We start from the raw sequence: 20,633 nt of genomic DNA, 5'->3' as shown, positions 1-20,633 counted from the left end.
GACCGTTGGACCTTCAAGTCCCCTAGTGGGACTTGAGAAAAAGTGTAAAAAAAGTATAAAAAAGTGTAAAAAATAAAAGTTTGAAAACAATAAAAGTTTCAAGTAATCAAATAACACACAATCCCCCTTTTACTCTTATCAAGTCCTTTATTATTGAAAAATAATAATAAACCATATGTATTTGGTATCGCCACGACCGTAACGACCGGAGGTATCAAAATATTATATTATTTATTGCACGCGGTGAACAGCGTAAAAAAAACCCGTAAAAAACGTTACCAGAGTTTCTGTTTTTTAGTCACTTTGCCCTACAAATATTACAATAAAAAGTGATCAAAAAGTCGCACGTATCCAAAAATGGTACCTATAAAAACTATAGCTCGTCCCGCAAAAAACAAGCCCTCATACAACTCCGTCGACAAAAAAATTAAAACGTTATGGTTCTCACAACTTGGCGACAGAAAAAATACATTCTTTTTACAAAAGTAATTTTATTGTGCAAAAAGTTGTAAAACATAAAAAAGTTCTATAAATGAGGTATCGCCGGAATCGTACTGACCCGCAGAATAAAGGTAACATGTAGTTTATAATGCGTGGTGAACTCTGTATAAAAAAAAACCAAAAAAAGCTGTGCCAGAATTGCGTTTTTTGGTTTACCTGGCATCCCAAAAAATAGGATAAAAGGTGATCAAAAAGTCACATGTACCCCAAAATGGTACCAATAATAACTACAGCTCGTCCCGCAACAAACCAGCCCTCATACCGCTACGTCTATGAAAAATAAAATTAGTTATGGCTCCAATAAGTCAGGAAATAAAAAAATATGCAGTTGTGCCCGAGGAGAACATTTCTTCTGTTTCAAGAGGCGATTTATCAAGGACCTAAAATTAGGGAACCAGGAAGGGAGGGCCCAATCATATCCGATGGAAGCGACGGTGCCCGTATTATACCAGGATAATACTTTCCCAGCAAAATTCCCCAAACTACAAAGGCGCGGAGTGTGGACCAAAAGGGGGATAAGAAATGACACCATTTATCAGTGCGACACCGGCCTGTGCAGAAAGGATTGCTTCACAGCGTAACACACATCTATGGATTATTTTTATTTTTTTATACCACCTGACTATGCCCCTTATATACTCCGCCCCGCTTACATGTACCCCCACATTATAAAACACCAGCAATACTCAAACAAATATAGTACCAAGCAAAATCCGCTCTCCAAAAGCCAAATGGTGCTCCCTCGGCCCTGAACCCTACAGCGTGCCCAAACAGCAGTTTCCTTCAACATATATGGCACCGTCATACCCGTGAGAACCCTTTTAACAATTTTTGTGGTGTGTGTCTCCAGCGTCATAAGCTGGGCATGACATATTTGCCACTGAATGGCATATCTAGGGAAAAATATAAATTTTTAATTTGCACCATCCGCAGCGCATTCATTTATGGAAAAGACCTGTGGGGTGAAAATGCTCACTACACCCCTTAATAAATGCCTTGAGGGGTGCAGTTCCATAATGGGGTCACTTATCAGGGGTTTCTTTTTATTATTTCACATCTGAGCCTCTGCAGTTGTGAACCAATACTTTGTAAATCGCCAAATTAGGCCTCCACTCCGCATGGTACTCTTCACTTCTGAGCCCTGTCATATGTCCAGACAAAAGATTAGGGCCACATGTAGGGTGTTTCTAAAACCGGGAAACACCGCATAATAATTAGAGAGCTGTCTTGTTATGGTGGCACAAGCCGGGCACCACATATTGGCATATCTATGGAAAAAAATCCCATTTTCACTCTGCAACATTGAGCGCACACTAATTTCTACAAAACACCTGCAGGGTTAAAATGCTTACTACACCCCTTGGTAAATGCATTGAGGGGTGTAGTTTACAAAATGGGGTCACTTCTGGGGGGTTTCCACTGTTTTGGGCCCACAGGTGCCCAGAAACCAATCCAGCAACATCTGCACTCCAAATGGCGGTCCTTCCCTTCTGAGCCCTGCCGTTTGCCCAAACAGCAGTTTATGACCACATATGGGGTATTGCCGTACTCGGGAGAAATAGCTTTACAAATGTTGGGTTCTTTTTTTCCTTTATTTGTTGAGAAAATGAAAAAATTTGCGCTAAAGCTACGTCTTATTGAAGAAAAAGGACTGTTTTTATTTTCACTGCCTAATTCTAATAAATTCTATGAAACATCTGTGGGGTCAAAATGCTCACTACACCCCTAGATGAATTCCTCAAGAGGTGTAGTTTCCTAAATGGAGTCCCTTTTTGGGCGTTTTCATTGTTTTGTCCCCTCAGGGGCTTTGCAAATGTGACCTGGCCTCCGCAAATCATTCCTGCTAAATGTGATCTCAAAAAGTCAAATAGTGCTCTTTCCCTTCTAAGCCCTGCCGTGTGTCCAAACAGCCGTTTATTACCACATGTGGGGTATTGTTTTACTCGGGAGAAATTGCTTTACAAATTTTGTGGTGCTTTTTCTCCTTTAGTCCTTCTGGAAATGAGAAAAAATTAGCTAAACCTACATTTTCTTTGAAAAAATGTAGATTATTATTTTCAGGGCCTACTTCCAATAATTTCTGCAAAAAAACTGTGGGGTCAAATCGCTCACTATACCCCTAGATAATTTCCTCAATGGGTGTTGTTTCCAAAATGGGGTCACTTGTTTGGGGTTTTCACTGTTTTGTCCCCTCAGGGGCTTTGTAAATGTGACATGGCCTCCGCAAACCATTCCTGCTAAATGTGAACTCCAAAAGCCAAATGGCGCTCTTTCCCTTCTCAGCCACGCCGTGTCTCCAAACAACCGTTTATTACCACATGTGAGGTATTGTTTTACTCGGGAGAAATTGCTTTACAAATTTTGCGGTGCTTTTTCTCCTTTAGTCCTTGTGGAAATGAGAAAAAAAAATCGCTAAACCTACATTTTCTTTGAAGAAATGTTGATTTTAATTTTCACGGCCTACTTCCAATAATTTCTGTAAAAAACCTGTGCGGTGAAAATGCTCACTACACCCCTAGATAATTTCCTTGAGGTGTCTAGTTTCCCAGATGGGGTCACTTTTGGGGGATTTTGACTGTTTTGGCACCGCAAGAGCCCTTCAAACCTGACATGGTGCCTAAAATATATTCTAACAAAAATAAGGCCCCAAAATCCACTAGGTGCTCCTTTGCTTCTGAGGCCGGTGTTTCAGTCCAGTAGCACGCTACGGCCACATGTGGGATATTTCCTAAAACTGCAAAAACTGGGCAACAAATATTGAGTTGCATTTCTCTGGTAAAACCTTCTGTGTTATAAAAAAAATTGTATTAAAAATGTATTTCTGCAGAAAAATATGAAATTTGTAAATTTCACCTCTACTTTGCTTTAATTCCTGTGAAATGTTTAAAGGGTTAAGACATTTTCTAAATGCTGTTTTGAATACTTTGAGGGGTGAAGTTTTTAAAATGGGGTGACTTTTTTGGGGTTTCTAATATATAAGGCCCTCAAAACCACTTCACAACTGAACTGGCCCCTGTAAAAATAGCCTTTTGAAATTTTCTTGAAAATGTGAGAAATTGCTGCTAAAGTTCTAAGCCTTGTGAGGTCATAGAAAAATAAAAGGATGTTCAAAAAACGATGCCAATCTAAAGTAGACATATGGGGGATGTTAATTAGCAACAATTTTGTGTATTATAACTGCCTGTCTTACAAGCAGATACATTTAAATTGAGAAAAATGCTAATTTTTGCAATTTTTCGCTAAATTTTGGTGTTTTTCACAATTAAATACTGAACATATCGAGCAAATTTTGCCAGTAACATAAAGTCCAATGTGTCACGAGAAAACAATCTCAGAATCGCTTGGATAGGTGAAAGCATTCCGGAGTTATTACCACATAAAGTGACACATGTCAGATTTGAAAAATGAGGCTCTGTCAGGAAGGTCAAAAGTGGCTAAAGAGGGAAGGGGTTAAAAGGAGCACTCCACGTTTTATTTTTATTTCCCCCTCCACTTGTACATTGGTGTTTCAGTGGGGTGCTGTGCGTACAAATACTTACCGATCCATGCATCTACTAGATTTCGGGTCCAGCGCCACTCAAGTGATCTTCCCTCCGACCTGTCTGGAATTGCTGTGCCTTCGAGAAAACCAGAACTCAGACTCTCAATGCATTCCTATGGGAGCCTGAATTCTGGTTTTCTCAAAAGCACAGCGATTCCAGACAGGTCAGAGGGAAGATCACTTGAGCGGCGCTGGACCCGAAATCTAGGTAAGTATTTGTACGCACAGCACCCCACTGAAAACACCAATGTACAAGTGGAGGGGGAAATCAAAAAATAAAAGAAAAGTGGAGTAATCCTTTAAGGAAGGGAACCTTTTCCGGTCTGAAAAGCCTTAAGGGGGTTGTCCTGTTTTAGAAAATGTTAATTTCTTGTACAATTAAAAAGTTATATAATTTTTCAATATACTTTCTGTATTAATTCCTCACAGTTTAAGATCTCTGCTTGTTGTTATTTAGTAAGAATATTCATTACTTCCAGTGGATAAAATTCTGTCCATGGTCATGTGATGGACACACAGGTGCTGGAATCGTTAGAAGAGACATCTGACGCACATACTGTAATGAGCTGTGCACCTGTGTGATCACATGACCATGGACAGAATTGTTTCCACAGGAAGCAAACAATGAAAGTTGCTACAGAGTAACAAGCAGATCTTGAAAACGGCAAGCAACCAATACTGAAAGTATATTGGAAAATGGTATAACTTAATGATCAAAAAAAACAAACATTAACTTGCTGAAAACTGGACAACCCCTTTTATATCTCAAATTTTACAGGCCTTCCAAAAATGGCTTAGCATATCCCAAACGCTACACAGACTACTTACCAGGTGAGACACCATAACCGCTCCCTCACAGTTCTCTGCATTTCCTGGGTCATTTCTGTCACGGCTTTCAACAATCTATTAAATAAATATATATATATATATTTTTTTCATTCTGAGGGGAAATACCCTCACCATTTAAGTGGAAAAAAAACACACAATGAACAAACTTACCATTCGGAATATGGTATGAGAGCGGCTGCTGTGGTCATTCATTTTTGTCTCACCATAGTGCCTGTTCTCTGCAACATAGAATGCAACAGTCAACACTTGAATTCACAACGGATTGGAAAGTGAAATATAAAAAAAGTGGTTCATACACAAACGGTCTATTATTAATGAATCTATGCGCAACACCATTTGTCCACATTCATGACATACCTATTCAGTGGCTGTGCCACGGGCAGTGAAAAACCTGGGCATCTGAAGCACTCAAGCGCTTTTAGTTATATTGCTGATGTCTCAGAGTAACTAAAGTGCAATGAGCATGTAAAAGCTTATATGCAGTGTAGAGTAAAGGGTTTTGTTAAGATCAAACTAAGATATAAAACCGATTTGCCTAGTGCCTGTAGGGGGATAACTTTTTTCTACCTAGTGTCCGCCTTCTTGTGGTAGGGTCTATACCCACGGTGCGGTGTCCCTTAAGGCAACTAGGGAGAAATTAAAGATTCTTACTTTCCCCCTTTTTGATCCACTGCAAAACATGCTCAGGTACCGCTACCAGCTCTTCTGTCAAGTCAGCAACATATACATTACGCTGCAAAGAAACAAAACATTATAGGTCGAAAGGATGTTGGAAAAATACAGTTCGCTTCATGATTTAATAAAAAAAAAAAAAAAAAGATATAATTTTTTTTTGCTTCTAGAGGATAACTGGTTTGGCAAAGTATAGATTTTAGCTTCAACTTACATTGATATCTTCTCGGATTTCCAAAGGTTTCTTTTTTCGGTCATCACAAAGAAGATCTGTGACAGTTTCATTGTAAATTTCCATATAGGAAACACGCAACAAAAACTCTCTGCTTGGTATCTAAAAGAAAGAGCAACGACTTGTGATCCGCACCATAAAGTCTCGAGTCCAAAACTGCTCCGATATTAATATAGTTTCAACTTCGATTAAAGGTGTTGGTCTCATGAAGACAACCCTATTAGGGACTATGGATATCATAGCCCCTGCTTGGGACCCCCCTCTACGAGAGAGAGTCGCTCTGAACTAGTGCCTCCCGTTTTGGCAGACTCTAGCTGTCCTTGTGTTAAAAAGACGGCCATTAATCTAAACAGCTACAACATAATATAAAATTTCTCCAGTAGCGGTCGCTGCAGAGGTAAAGCCTCACTGGTAGTGGCTTCCCTTGGCAAAATCAGCCCTTTGCCAGGAGTGGGATCTGGGGTAATTAGCTGGTCGCCCCAGAGGCCGTATCCTGAAGGGAGTTGTCTTTGATGAGAAGTTTTTTAGCTCAAGGACCTACTTAGCCATTCCCGCACCGCATAATACATTGCAATACAGCAGTACCGGAGATTGGAGGATTGATGTTCGAGGCTATGTAAACCTTTTAAAGACCAACTTTTTTTTTCAATAAAGGAGGTGTATCAGTGTGTTGTGTAACTATGTAAATACTTCACATTAAAAAAATGTTTTACTTTGAGATACAGCTGCTTTGCATTCTCTATACAGAGCAGCTGTATCTAGCGCTTTTCACAGAATTAGCCAGTCCCACGGCTTCAGTGACAGCAGGTCCTGCGTGTCTATCATGCAGTAGTCACCTGTCAACTAACACATCTAAAGTTATTAACTTAAATGTAATAGATTACAGGTGGATCATGCGTGTCACACACGCAGTACCTGCAGACCTGACGCGTACAGGATTCAGCATAAGATACAGCTGCTCTGCATATAGAGCAGCTCTATCTCAAAGTTAAAATAATTTACCTAATTATAAAGTTGCACAAAACACTGACCTTTTTATAAAAAATATATATATTTTTTTAAAAATGGCTTTCAAAAGGCCTTTAATGGGCTAGTCAAATACGTTGTCTGCTTTAGGCAATCCCTTTCTGAATGCCCTATGAGGGGATCTGGATGTAATTAAGGTGACAGTAGAGAGTGGCTAACATAATTCTCAAAGTTAAAAGCATATGATGCAAGGCATAATGGAGTCAATATACACACCTCACGAATGATTGTGAAGACCTCTTGAACAGCTTGAGGGATTATTCCCAGATTATCCGGCGTACCCATCATGGTGTACGTTTTTCCAGAGGACGTCTGTCCATAAGCAAAAATTGTACCTAGTGGGATAAATAAATGGTTATCAAATACCTAAAGCTTTCGACATGTAATGTAAGTTATTCACCGAGCATTACCAAAAGCAAGGTATCATAGATGTGAGTTACTCACCATTGTAACCCTGTAGAGCAGAGCGGATGATCGGAACTGCTACTTCCTGGTAAACTTGAGATGTCGTTTCATGCGAATGAAAGACACGATCTATATACAAGTAAAGATAAAGAAGACAAATGCTCGTTTCTCATAGGGCTAACAAGTTTGCGCCAAGTTGTGAGAAAATTGTACATCTTCAGCAGGCCATAGACTTTAGGCTGGGTTCACACAACCTATTTTCAGACGTAATGGAGGCGTTTTACGCCTCAAATTACGTCTGAAAAAACGCCTCCAATACGTCGGCAAACATCTGCCCATTACTTTCAATGGGCTTTACGATGTACTGTGCCGACGACCTGTCATTTTACGCGTCGCTGTCATAAGACGGCTCGTAAAATTACAGCCTCGTCAAAAGAAGTGCAGGACACTTCTTGGGACGTTTTTGGAGCAGTTTTCTCATAGACTCCAATGAAAACAGCTCCAAAAACGGCTGCAAAAAACGCCTGAAAATCAGTGGCTGTATTCCCTTGAAAACAGCTCCGTATTTTGAGAAGTTTTTGACTCTACGGGTATGTGCACACACATTAATTACGGACGCAATTCGTGCGTTTTTGCACCAAATTACGTCCGAAAAATGCGCCTCAATAGCGTTGACAAACATCTGCCCATTGAAAGCAATGGGCAGATGTTTGTTTGTTCACTCGAGGCGTATATTTACGCGCCGCTGTCAAATGACGGCGCGTAAATAGACGCCCGCGTCAAAGAAGTGACCTGTCACTTCTTGGAGCGTAATTGGAGCCGTTATTCATTGACTCCAATGAATAGCAGCGCCAATTACGTCCATAATGGACGCGGCGTCCAAGCGCCTGCACATGCCGTTACGGCTGAAATTACGGGGATGTTTGCTCCTGAAAACATCCCCGGAATTTCAGCCGTTACGGACGCTGTCGTGTGAACATACCCTACGTGTGAACATACCCTTAGTCTCATGTCTATTTGGGCATATGGATGTCACAGAAGAGGATACTACACTGAAGACCCACTCAATAAGCCAGAATGGAGAGTCTAAGAGCGGCTGGCTCCCACTCGGGCCAGACACGGTCATCCATTAATTAAATGGTCAGCTATTTATTTCAATAGTCTATGGCACAAAAAATAAAATAAAACCGTTAATCCCACAAACGTAAATATAAAATGAGGCCTTTTCGGAGCTTAGGCCTTGTTCAAATCCGAGTTGGAGGCTCCATTAGGAGCCTCTGAAGATACCGGAAACAAGAAAGCGGTAAAACCACAGACACCCCCGACGATACCCATTGAAGTCAATGGGATCCGTAAGCCACCGGTGGTGTCCGTGGTGCAACAGACCCGGTGCTTCAGCTCCTCTTTTGACGGAGCAGAACGGAATAACGCATGCAAACGTGAACAGGGCATAATCTACAGATCTCTGAATACTTGGTTAGGGCCTGTTCATATCTGCGCTGGAGGCTCTATTAGGGGCATCCATCGCAGATCTGGACAAAGTTACTGGAAACAATAGCGCAAAATACTGCACTATTGTTCCCGGTAAAACTACAGACACCCTAATGGAACCTATTCAAGTCAATGGGTTCCGTCGGGCACCTGTTGTCTTCTGCTGCTGTGACGTAGCAGAATGGAACGCCGAACATAGATTTGAACAGGGCCTAATGTATAAGTAAACAAATTGGCTTCTAGAGGATTTAAGTATGCGATGTAGAAGGAAATATCAGATACTTCTAATAAATCAAACATGATGTGACATTTGTTGCAATGACCCGATACTTGTTGTTTACCAAAACAAATGGGGAATGATCGGAGCTTCTCTGCTCCACCAGTGGCAAAAGTTGAGCCAGAAAATAGGTAGCGTTTCGATGACCATTATACTTTTCCACAGGCATGGCAGCGTTTAGCAATCAGAACCATAATTAATGCTTACCGAAATTGAAAGACCTTGTCCCATCAACTTGAGATATGGTATTGTGGTCCGCTTTCCATAAGTACGTTTCTTGTTCCCCTTGTTCTCTGTAAATTAGATGAGTAGGCTTTAGTGAAATATTTCTATAATGTTTGTTAAAAATCCCTCAACGCTTTTAGCGAAGGCCAAGGTAAAAGCCTCCATGCAATGCACAGATGTCCTGTACAATGCAGACTGATGGGGGTGGGCAGGTTGGCACGTACAGACTCAATCATTCAAGGACTGTTCAGTGAACGGCACGAGGAGGCTTTTTTTTTTTTTTTTTTAACAAATGTATTGAAAAGCTCTGCATTTCTTCAAAACTGAAAGGGTTATTTAAAATAAATAAAAAATAAGTATATAACCTGACCAAGGGTAACTAAACGTTCAAACTTCTGACATGTCTTAGTAGCATGTCAAAAGTTATGATAGGTGGGGTTCAGAGCACTCTGACCCGTACCAATCGCTAAAACGAAGCAGCCGAAGCGATCGTGTGAGCCGCTTCGTTTCTGTTGGCCTTTTTCCGGAAAGCCGACGCAGCGGAGTACAGACTCAGACTTTTGAGTCCGTGCACCTCTACATAAATTTACGGAAAAAGAACAGAAACAAAGCGGTTGAGCGCTCACGCGACCACTTCTGCCTCTTCGTTTTAGCGATGGGTGGGGGTCTCAGTGCTTGGACCCTCCAGCAACCAAAACTTCTGACATGTCAGTAGTTTGTTGAACGTTTAGTTACCCTTTAAAAGTATAATATTTTGTGGCATTGCGCTGAAGATATAAAAATAAAAAAACCTCTGCATATTTTCCAAGTCCCCCAGCACCCCTACGTCTGGAACCTATGTCTACACGAACGTGCTATCTAATAGTGACCCTGGTGGCCGATCACCCCCAGTCAGTGGCTGAGGATAATTTTTATGCTCCAAGCATACTGCTGCTAATTTATTAACCCTCAGTCTACAGCAACGTCTTCCCGTTGATGCAGAAAAGTATAATGAGCTCTCATTCTCTAAGCAGGAGCTGTTATTAACAGATCCCATTCGTGGAATTCCTCCTGTGCATTAGTACCAAAACGTATTCAGTTGTATGGAACGGTTTCCAGAAAAATCTGCTGCATGTGAATATACCCTAAAGGATCAGTACAGTTGTGTGATCATGATCATTGCAGTAGAAAATAGTCAAACTGGCTGCGCTGTCTTAGGGCATGTGCACACGATAACTGCATTTACGTCTGAAATATCGGATAATATTCAGGATAAAACAGCTCCTGAATTTCAGACGCAATTGCTCGTACTCGCGTTTTGCGAGGCGTCCATTACGGACGTAATTTGGAGCGGTTCTTCATTGGAGTCAATGAAAAACGGCTCAAATTACGTCCCAAGAAGTGTCCTGCACTTCTTTGACGAGATTGTTATTTTACGCGCCGTCTTTTGACAGGCCGTCGGCACAGTACATTGTAAGACCCATTGAAAGTAATGGGCAGATGTTTGCCGACGTATTGGAGGCGTTTCTTCAAACGTAATTTGAGGCGTAAAACGCCTCCATTACGTCTGAAAATAGGTCGTGTGAACCCGGCCTTAAGAAGAAGCTTGCACCTGCCCATAAATCTACAGCTAAGTGCACCATGTAATAGGCAGTAGGGATGCACGAAGCATCGAAACTTCGATACGGTGCGGCCGCACAACTTAGCATTGTAACACATGAATGTATGAGAGCGGGGCTGCAGCTGTGTAATACAGCCATTGCCCAGCTCCTGAGTCCGGATAAGTGTGCGCGGTCAGCATGATGTGATGCGACCAGCGCTGCTCTAATGAGCGGCGGCACTGAAGACCGAACACGGCGTGCGCACTGCAAAACACCCCACGTTCTGTCTTCAGTGCCGCCGTTCATTAGTGCAGCGCCAGCCGCATCACCTCATGCTGGCCGTGCGCGCACTTGTTGCCAGGAGCGGGGCAATGGTGTATTACACAGCCACACTCTAATGGCGGAGATAAGAGAAACCTTTCATCTCCGCCACTATTCCCCTGAATGCTGTGATCAATGCTGACCACAGCATTCAAGGGGTCAATGAGAAGGGGGGATGCCCCCTGGATCACGTCGTAGAGAATCCGTGTGACAATTGAGGAACATACCATATATGGGCAGACAGCCCAGGGTCCATTGAAGGACCCCAGGGCTGTCTTACCATATATCCTGTTAGGGCATACCTAAGTATGCCCTATCAACTGCCTGTGTGCTATCCGTACACAGGCTAATGTACTGGCATATATCTGATATATGGCCCTAAGAATAGTAATGAACTATATAGTATACAAAAGTACAAAATCTTTATTAGATATGATACAACAGATAACACGGAATATAAAAACGAATGAACCACATATGGAGATAAAGACAGTGCGGTCAGATGTTAAAGACCATGTACATACAGAGTTAGCCAACCAAGAGGCGTCATTCAACCTTCCGTTCTGGGTTGCTGGTTCCGCTCTCCATTATGTCTCAGGGTACGTGCTGGCATTGGTTTTCTGTATGACGTATTTACTGTTTTCCTATCTATTATTACAGTCTTACCTGCCTGACTATTTTTGCCCAGGAACTTTGTTGGGATTTTCCTAGCCAGTTCATACATACTGTATATGAGGATTGGCAGCACTTCCCTATACATTTGGGCATAGTCATTCTATATGCACGTTTTATCTTCCCTTTCCCTGTGGGTTACATGAGCGGTTCCCGGTTACCCTTGGTTGGCTGACTCTGTATGTACATGGTCTTTAACATCTGACCGCACTGTCTATCTCCATATGTGGTTCATTCGTTTTTATATTCCGTGTTATCTGTTGTATCATATCTAATAAAGATTTTGTACTTTTGTATACTATATAGTTCATTACTATTCTTAGGGCCATGTCCCTTTTTTGTTCGCTTTAGGTTGTCTACTTGTATTAAGGGACCCCTTTCTATGCCATTGTTTTGGTTAGAGGTTTTGTAGCTTGTTCATATATCTGATATATGCCAGTACACTAAAGTTTAAAAATGAAAAAGTAAAAACAAAGTAATGTTAAATATAAAAAAAATACACATACACATTTTTTACAATAAACATTAAAATAAGTCTCAACACATAAAATACACACACACATTCGGTATTGGCGCGGCCGTAATAACCTGCACAACAATTTTTTTACGCCATTTATGATGTGAATGCTATCAAAAAAATAAAATCTCACTTATTAATGTGAGGCACGAGGTGTTATGAATTTAACCTCCATGTGCCTCACATTGAGGGCTTATTCAGACGAACGTGATATACGTCCGTGCAACGCGCGTGATTTTCACGCACGTCGCACGGACCTATATTAGTCTATGAGGCCGTGCAGACATGTGCGTGATTTTTACACAGCGTTGGTCCGCTGTGTAAAAGTCACGACATGTCCGTTCGTTGCGCATCACGCACCCATTGAAGTCAATGGGTGCATGAAAACAACGCGCACCACACGGAAGCACTTCCGTGCGAACTGCGTGATTCGCGCAACAACTGTGAAAAGGATGAAAGAAAACAGAAAAGCACCACGTGCTTTTCTGTTTACAAACATCCAAACGGAGTCATAATGGTGGCGACTGAGCGAAAACCACGCAGCCGCGCATCATATGATGCTGCCACACGGAGCTGTCAAGTGCCTTTTGCGCAGGCAAAACGAGGCATTTTTTGTGTGCGCAAAAGGCACACGCTCGTGTGAATCCGGCCTAATAGTAATTAACCCCATCATGCACCTTACACATTAACCCAATGTCAATTATGACTGAGAAACAGGACGGGTTAATTACTATTCATGCGAGGCACATTCAAATTCATTGCACCACGTGCCTCACATCAGAAAATGGAAGAACTTATTTTTTTTATTTTTGTTTTAATACCATTTGCAAAGTATCGTTTTGGTATCGAAAATCACAATACTACACTAAGTATCGGTATGAAAATCCAATTTCTGGTATCCTGACAACCCTAATAGGCAGTGCTGCACAAACCCTGGTGGGGCACTGTACATTTTTTTCCTATTTTCCTCCGTTATTTAGATATCAGTCGTCGTCGCTGTGCACGCGCTCTCTTCAGCTCACGGCAGACAAGGACGACAAGACTGTGTGATCACGCATAGCTCCGACGCCGCTGCTGCTGCTGATGGATACACCCGCCGCCACGGAACAGAAGAATTTACATTCTTGTTTTCCGCGGCGACAGAGCTGTGCATCTTGTGTTAGACTGAAGGAAACACTGATCTTGAGAGATCACACAGCACAAGAAGCTGATTGGACAGCGTCACAGCGATAGTAACACGCCCCCCCCTTGCCATTGACACGCTGCACTGACAGTTCAGGAGGTTACTTACATATTGGGCACCAAATATAACACCAATATCTAAATAAGGGCCTGTTCACATCACCGTTCATCTCCGTTTCGGGATTCCGTCGGGTGAACCCCGCAACGGAAAGTGAAACTGACAGCACAGCTTCCGTATCAGTCACCATTGATCTCAATGGTGACGGAAACATCGCTAATGCTTTCCGTTCGCCACCATTCCGTCTGGTTTGCGGTTTTCCGACGGAATCAATAACGCAGTCGACTACGCTATTGATTCCGTCGGAAAACCGGAAACCAGACGGAATGGTGGCGAACGGAAAGCATTAGCGATGTTTCCGTCACCATTGAGATCAATGGTGACTGAAACGGAAGCTGTGCTGTCAGTTTCACTTTCCGTTGCGGGGTTCACCCGACGGAACCCCGGAACGGAAATGAACGGTGATGTGAACAGGCCCTAACAAAGGAGTGTAGGAAAAAAACATTTAAGTTACACAAGGTTTGTGCAGCCCTGGCTATTACTTAGTGCACTCAGCTGCACACATACAGGCAGGTGAAAGGTTCTCTTTAAGGGGGAGTTCACACTGAGTTTTTTGACACAGAAACCGTGTCGGAAAACGTGACAAAAAATGTCCGAAAATGCCTCCCATTGATTTCAATGGGAGGCGGAGGCAATTTTTTCCAGCGAGCGGAAAACCCGGCTAACGGTATTAAGAAGCGACATGCCCTATCTTCAGGCGTTCACACATCTGACCTGCATTGACATCAATGGGAGGCAGAGAAACCGTATTTCGCAGCGTTTTTTGCCCACAGCGCTCAACGGCTGCAGGAAAAAACGCCACGAAAATCGGCGTGCAGGCATAGCAAAATCTGCCTCAAAATTCCAAACGTCATTTTGAGTCAGATTTTCCACCTGCGAAAATACTCAGTGTGAACCCAGCCTAGGTGGCCTTACACGGCTGGAAGTGGGCCATGTAAACGAGCGTCGATCAACGAGACCGCTCGTTGATTGGCGCACGTTTGCAGCTTTCATAAGGAGCTAGTACGGGGACAAGCGCACCGGACTACGATCGCTCATCCCCATCATGTCAGCGGCACACCTCCCTGTATACACAGGAAGATACGCTGCCGAAAATTATTATATTTTAGGCATTTAAAACAATAGTCATCCGAGGAACGAGCGTTTGCTCGTTCGGTTTACAGATCGGGAAAGCGCGTTCTCCAAACGCTCGCCTGCCCAATAATTGGCTTGTGTAAAAGGGCCTTTATTATACGGGTAAATAATGATAGATCTATACAGAGCGACAGCTGTGGGCTCTGGTACACATTTTGCATGGGGGCCCAAGACTTTGTCTCTGCCAATATCTCAGGGTATAAAACCCGGCTGGTGATAAACCACTATTCCATAAGGCACCCGCCGATACTGTACTGCAGCCAGGTCATACTGTAAATGCGTGCCAAGCATGAAAGCGCTAATCATTGGAACACCCGAACGCCTTCTTTGTCCACTGACCCCCGTGACAGACCAGTATTTATACAGCCGTCACCAAACAACGAGCATTACCTATGAATGAGCGGCCTGACCCTCAAACACACTTTGACGGCGTCCCCCTCCGACATGGCGCGACCGGGTGTATCGACAACCTCTCTTCCCTGTCCCAGCTCCAAGCGACTGCTTCAATTTGAATTTCCCTCGCTTCAAACGCTGATTGGTCAACCTCTCAGTGACGTCACGGCAAATTCTTTTCATGCCGGACTATACCACTCCGAACATTTCTTCTTATTATTCAAGTAAACATAATAGATTTATAGTTGTAGTGGAGTTGGAACACGTGAAATGTAGATTAGTAATGGCGACGGAATTATTACTGTAATACATTCCGGATTACTTTAACCCCGTTGTAAATTGAAAATGGTTTCCCCTATGATATTTTGTATGTAAATGAGTACTTCTATTTTTGTCAGATCGTTGGGAAACGCCTCCGTTCTATCTAGTGAAATTCGCTTGTAGTCGTCGATCTTTGTTTTCATCTGCAGAGGGCAGTGCAACACTTACAAATTAAATACAATGTGAATGTACGATAATTGGTAGTATGTTATGTGTCAGCTAGATGCGGGTCCCACATCTGGAACCCGCACCTACCTCTAGAATGGGGCCCTTAACCCCTTCCCTCTTTGGCCACTTTTGATCTTCCTGACAGAGCCACATTTTTCAAATCTGACATGTGTCCCTTTATGTGGTAATAACTTCGGAATGGTTTTACCTATCCATGCGATTCTGCGATTGTTTTCTCGTGACACATTGGGCTTTAAGTTACTGGCAAGATTTGCTCGATACATTCAGTAATTAAATGTGAAAAATACCAAAATTTAGCAAAAAATTGCAAAAATTTGCATTTTTCCTCAATTTAAATGTATCTGTTTGTAAGACAGGCAGTTATACCACACAAAATTGTTCCTAATTAACATCCCCCATATGTCTACTTTAGATTGGCATTGTTTTTTGAACATCCTTTTATTTTTCTAGGACGTTACAAGGCTTAGAACTTTAGCAGCAATTTCTGACATTTTCAAGAAAATTTCAAAAGGCTATTTTTACAGGGGCCAGTTCAGTTGTGAAGTGGCTTTGAGGGCCTTATATATTAGAAAACCCCAAAAAGTCACCCCATTTTAAAAACTTCACCCCTCAAAGTATTCAAAACAGCATTTAGAAAATTTCTTAACCCTTTAGACATTTAAAGCAAAGTAGAGGTGAAATTTACAAATTGAATATTTTTTTGCAGAAATAAATATTTAATATTTTTTTTTTTTATAACACAGAAGGTTTTACCAGAGAAATGCAACTCAATATTTATTGCTCAGGTTCTGCAGTTTTAGGAAATATCCCACATGTGGTCCTAGCGTGCTACTGGACTGAAGCACCGGCCTCCGAAGCAAAGGAGCACCTAGAGGATTTTGGGGCCTTATATTTATTAGAATATATTTTAGGCACCATGTCAGGTTTGAAGGGCTCTTGCGGTGCCAAAACAGTGAAAATCCCCCAAAAGTGACCCCATTTGGGAAATTACATACGTCAAGGAAATTATCTAGGGGTATATTGAGCATTTTGACCGCACAGGTATTTTTACAGAAATTATTGGAAGTAGGCCGTGAAAATGAAAATCGAATTTTTTTTAAAGAAAATGTAGGTTTAGTGATTTTTTTTCTCATTTCCACAAGGACTAAAAGAGAAAAAGCACCGCAAAATCTGTAAAGCAATTTCTCCCGAGTAAAACAATACCCCACATGTGGTAATAAACGGCTGTTTGGACACACGGCAGGGCTTTAAAGGGAAAGAGCGCTATTTGGCTTTTGGAGATCACATTTAGCAGGAATGGTTTGCGGAGGCCAGGTCACATTTGCAGAGCCCCTGAGTGGACAAAACAATGAAAACGCCCAAAAAGTGACTCCATTTAGGAAACTACACCTCTTGAGGAATTCATCTAGGGGTGTAGTAAGCATTTTGACCCCACAGATGTTTCATAGAATTTATTAGAATTAGGCAGTGAAAATAAAAACAATCCTTTTTCTTCAATAAGACGTAGCTTTAGAACAAAATTTTTCATTTTCTCAACAAATAAAGGAAAAAATGCAGCCCAACATTTGTAAAGCAATTTCTCCCGAGTACGGCAATACCCCATATGTGGTCATAAACTGCTGTTTGGGCACACGGCAGGGCTCAGAAGGGAAGGAGCGCCATTTGGAGTGCAGATGTTGCTGGATTGGTTTCTGGGTGCCTGTGGGCCCAAAACAGTGGAAACCCCCCAGAAGTGACCAAATTTTGGAAACTACACCCCTCAATGCATTTACCTAGGGGTGTAGTGAGCATTTTAACCCTGCAGATGTTTTGTAGAAATTAGTGTGCACTCGATGTTGCAGAGTGAAAATGGGATTTTTTTCCATAGATATGCCAATATGTGGTGCCCAGCTTGTGCCATCATAACAAGACAGCTCTCTAATTATTATGCAGTGTTTCCCGGTTTTAGAAACACCCTACATGGGGCACTAATCTTTTGCCTGGACATTCGACCAGGTTCAGGAGTGAAAGCGTACCATGTAAAATTGAGGCCTAATTTGGTGATTTACAAAGTATTGGTTCACAACTGCAGAGGCTCAGATGTGGAATAGTAAAAAGAAAACCCTGACAAGTGACCCCATTTGGAAACTACACCCCTCAAGGCATTTTTTAAGGGGTTGTAGTGAGCATTTCACCCCACAGGTCTTTTCCATAAATGATTGCACTGCGGATAGTGCAAATTAAAAGTTTATATTTTTCCCTAGATATGCCATTTCAGGGACAAATATGTCATGCCCAGCTTATGCCACTGGAGACACACACCCCAAAAATTATTAAAAGGGTTCTCCCGGGTATGACGATGCCACAGGCACAGGCCGATGTCGCATTGATATATGGCGTCCTTTCTTATGCCCCTTTTGGTCCACAATCCGCACCTTTACTGTTTGAGGAATTTTGCTGGGAAAGTGTTGTCCTGGTATAATATGGGCACCCTTCCAGCAGATATGTTTGGGCCCTCCCCTTCCTGGTTCCCTAATTTTAGGTCCTTGATAAATCGCCTCTTGAAACAGAAGAAATGTTCCCCTCGGGCACAACTGCATATTTTTTATTTCCTGGCTTATTGGAGCCTTAACTAATTTTATTTTTTCATAGACTTAGGGCAGATACAGACGAACGTTGCGTTTCTGCGCGCGCAAACAACGCTGCGTTTTGCGCGCGCAAAAAACATTTGACAGCTGCGTGTGTCATCCGTGTCTGATGCGCGGCTGCGTGATTTTCGCGCAGCCGCCATCATAGAGATGAGGCTAGTCGACGCCCGTCACTGTCCAAGGTGCTGAAAGAGCTAACTCTTTCAGCACCCTCGACAGTGAATGCCGAACACAATATCGAAAAACCTGTTGAAAAAAAAGAAAAAGTTCGTACTTACCGAGAACTTCCCGGCCGTTGCCTTGGTGACGCGTCCTTGGTGACGCGTCCTTGGTGACGCGCCTCCCGACATCGGGCCCCACCTCCCTGGATGACGCGCCAGTCCATGTGACCGCTGCAGCCTGTGCTTGGCCTGTGATTGGCTGGAGCTGTCACTTGGACTTAATTGTCATCCCGGGAGGTCAGACTGGAGGAAGAAGCCGGGAGTTAGCGGTAAGTCAGAACTTCGTTTTTTTTTCTACAGGTTCATGTATATTGGGATCGGAAGTCACGGTCCATGGTGCTGAAACAGTTTAACTCTTTCAGCACCATGGACAGTGACTATCTCCTGACGTCGCGTACCGATAATTTTTTTGCCGAGTTCGGCCAAAACGAGTTCGGCCGAACCCGGTGAAGTTCGGTTCGCTTGTCCGGCTTCGCTCATCGCAAAGACACTCCGTTTGGATGTTCGGAAACAGAAAAGCACGTGATGCTTTTCTGTTTTCATTCATCCTTTTCACTGCTGTTGCGCGAATCACGCTCGTCCCACAGAAGTGCTTCCGTGTGGTGCGCGTGATTTTCACGCACCCATTGACTTCAATGGGTGCGTGATGCGCGAAATACGCAGAGTTATTGAACCTGTCGCGCTTTTTGCGCAGCAGACAAACGCTGCGCAAAAAGCACGGACTGTCTGTACTGCCCCATAGTCTTGTATTAGTCCATGCGTGCCGCGTGAAAACCACGCGGCCCGCACGGACCGAATACACGCTCGTGTGAATCCCCCCTAAGTGGTATGAAGGCTTTTTTTTGCGGGACGAACTGTAGTTATTATTGGTACCATTTTGTGGTACATGCGACTTTTTGATCACCTTTTATCCTACTTTTTGGGAGCGTTCACCATGCGTTATAAACTACATGTTCACGTTATTCTGCGGGTCAGTACGATTCCAGCAATACCTAATGTATAAAACTTTTTTATGTTTTACAAGTTTTTGTACAATAAAATTACTTTTGGAAAAAGAATGTATTTTTTCTGTCACCAAGTTGTTATAACCATTACTTTTAAAAAAAAATTTCGACGGAGCTGTATGAGGGCTTGTTTTTTGCGAGACACGCTATAGTTTTTACAGGTACCGTTTTTGGATATGTGCGACTTTTTGATCACTTTTTATTCCAATATTTGTAGGGCAAAGTGACCAAAAAACAGAAACTCTGGTATAGTTTTTTAGTTTGTTTTTTTACGCTGTTCACCGCGTGCAATAAATAATATAATATTTCGATACCTCAGGTCGTTACGGACGTGGCGATACCAAATACGTATGGTTTATTATTTTTTTTCAATAATAAAGGACTTGATAAGGGAAAAAGGGCGATTGTGTTTTATTGTTTTCAAACTTTTATTTTTTTCACTTTTTTTCACACTTTTTTATACTTTTTTTTTACACTCTTTTTCAAGTCCCACTAGGGGACTTGAAGTTCCAACTGTCTGATGTTTTTATTCTAATACATTGCACTACCTACGTAATGAAATGTTTTAGATCTGTCAGTTATTCACTGACAGCAAGCCGATTAGGCTTCGTCTCCCGGCGGGGCCTAATCGGCTTCCGTAATGGCAGAGCAGGAGGCCATTTTGTCTCCTGTTGCCATAGCAGCAGTCGCCAGTTCTGGCGATCTGCTAGTAACCGCTATCGCTTTCGATTGCTGCATCGAAGGGGTTAATGGCAGGGATCGGAGCTAGCTCCGGTTCCTGCCATTACAGGTGGATGTCAGCTGTAACATACAGCTGACTTCCACCGCTGATGACGCCGGATCAGCTCCTGAGCCTGCTCCATCTTGCCGGCGGCTACGGAAGCCGATCAGGTTCCGCCGCCAGGCGGATCTTGACCGGCTTCCGTGCTAGGCAAACCGGGAGGCCAGTATTAGGCCTCCGGTTGCCATTGCAGCCACCAGAACCCCGGCAATTTCATTGCTGGGGTTCCGATGAGCTGCAAACAGCTTAAATGTAGCGATCACGTTTGAACGCTGCATTGAAGTGGTTAATGGCGGGGATCGAAGCTAATTTCGGTCCCCGCCATTACAGCCGGATGTCAGCTGTAAGATACAG

At 42.7% G+C, this 20,633-nt stretch overlaps 1 protein-coding gene across 2 annotated transcripts in view; it reads right to left on the bottom strand.

Annotated features, from left to right (window-relative positions):
- CENPE (centromere protein E) overlaps positions 1–15,227 on the bottom strand; it is a 107,512-nt gene extending 92,285 nt beyond the window's left edge. For both annotated transcript variants that reach the window (XM_075860612.1, XM_075860613.1), the window contains exons 1-8: positions 15,134–15,227; positions 9,202–9,287; positions 7,266–7,355; positions 7,038–7,156; positions 5,778–5,897; positions 5,543–5,624; positions 5,042–5,109; positions 4,871–4,945 (exon numbers count right to left, since the gene is read on the bottom strand). In XM_075860612.1, coding sequence (XP_075716727.1) covers positions 4,871–4,945; positions 5,042–5,109; positions 5,543–5,624; positions 5,778–5,897; positions 7,038–7,156; positions 7,266–7,355; positions 9,202–9,287; positions 15,134–15,189 — 696 coding nt within the window. In that variant the 5' untranslated portion in view covers positions 15,190–15,227. The remainder of the gene's footprint in view (positions 1–4,870; positions 4,946–5,041; positions 5,110–5,542; positions 5,625–5,777; positions 5,898–7,037; positions 7,157–7,265; positions 7,356–9,201; positions 9,288–15,133) is intronic.
- Between the last annotated feature and the right edge of the window lie 5,406 nt (positions 15,228–20,633).

This window comes from Rhinoderma darwinii, chromosome 1 (genome assembly GCF_050947455.1).
Source record: "Rhinoderma darwinii isolate aRhiDar2 chromosome 1, aRhiDar2.hap1, whole genome shotgun sequence".
NCBI classification, from domain to species: domain Eukaryota; kingdom Metazoa; phylum Chordata; class Amphibia; order Anura; family Rhinodermatidae; genus Rhinoderma; species Rhinoderma darwinii.
This window is presented reverse-complemented; position numbering and strand designations above follow the sequence as displayed.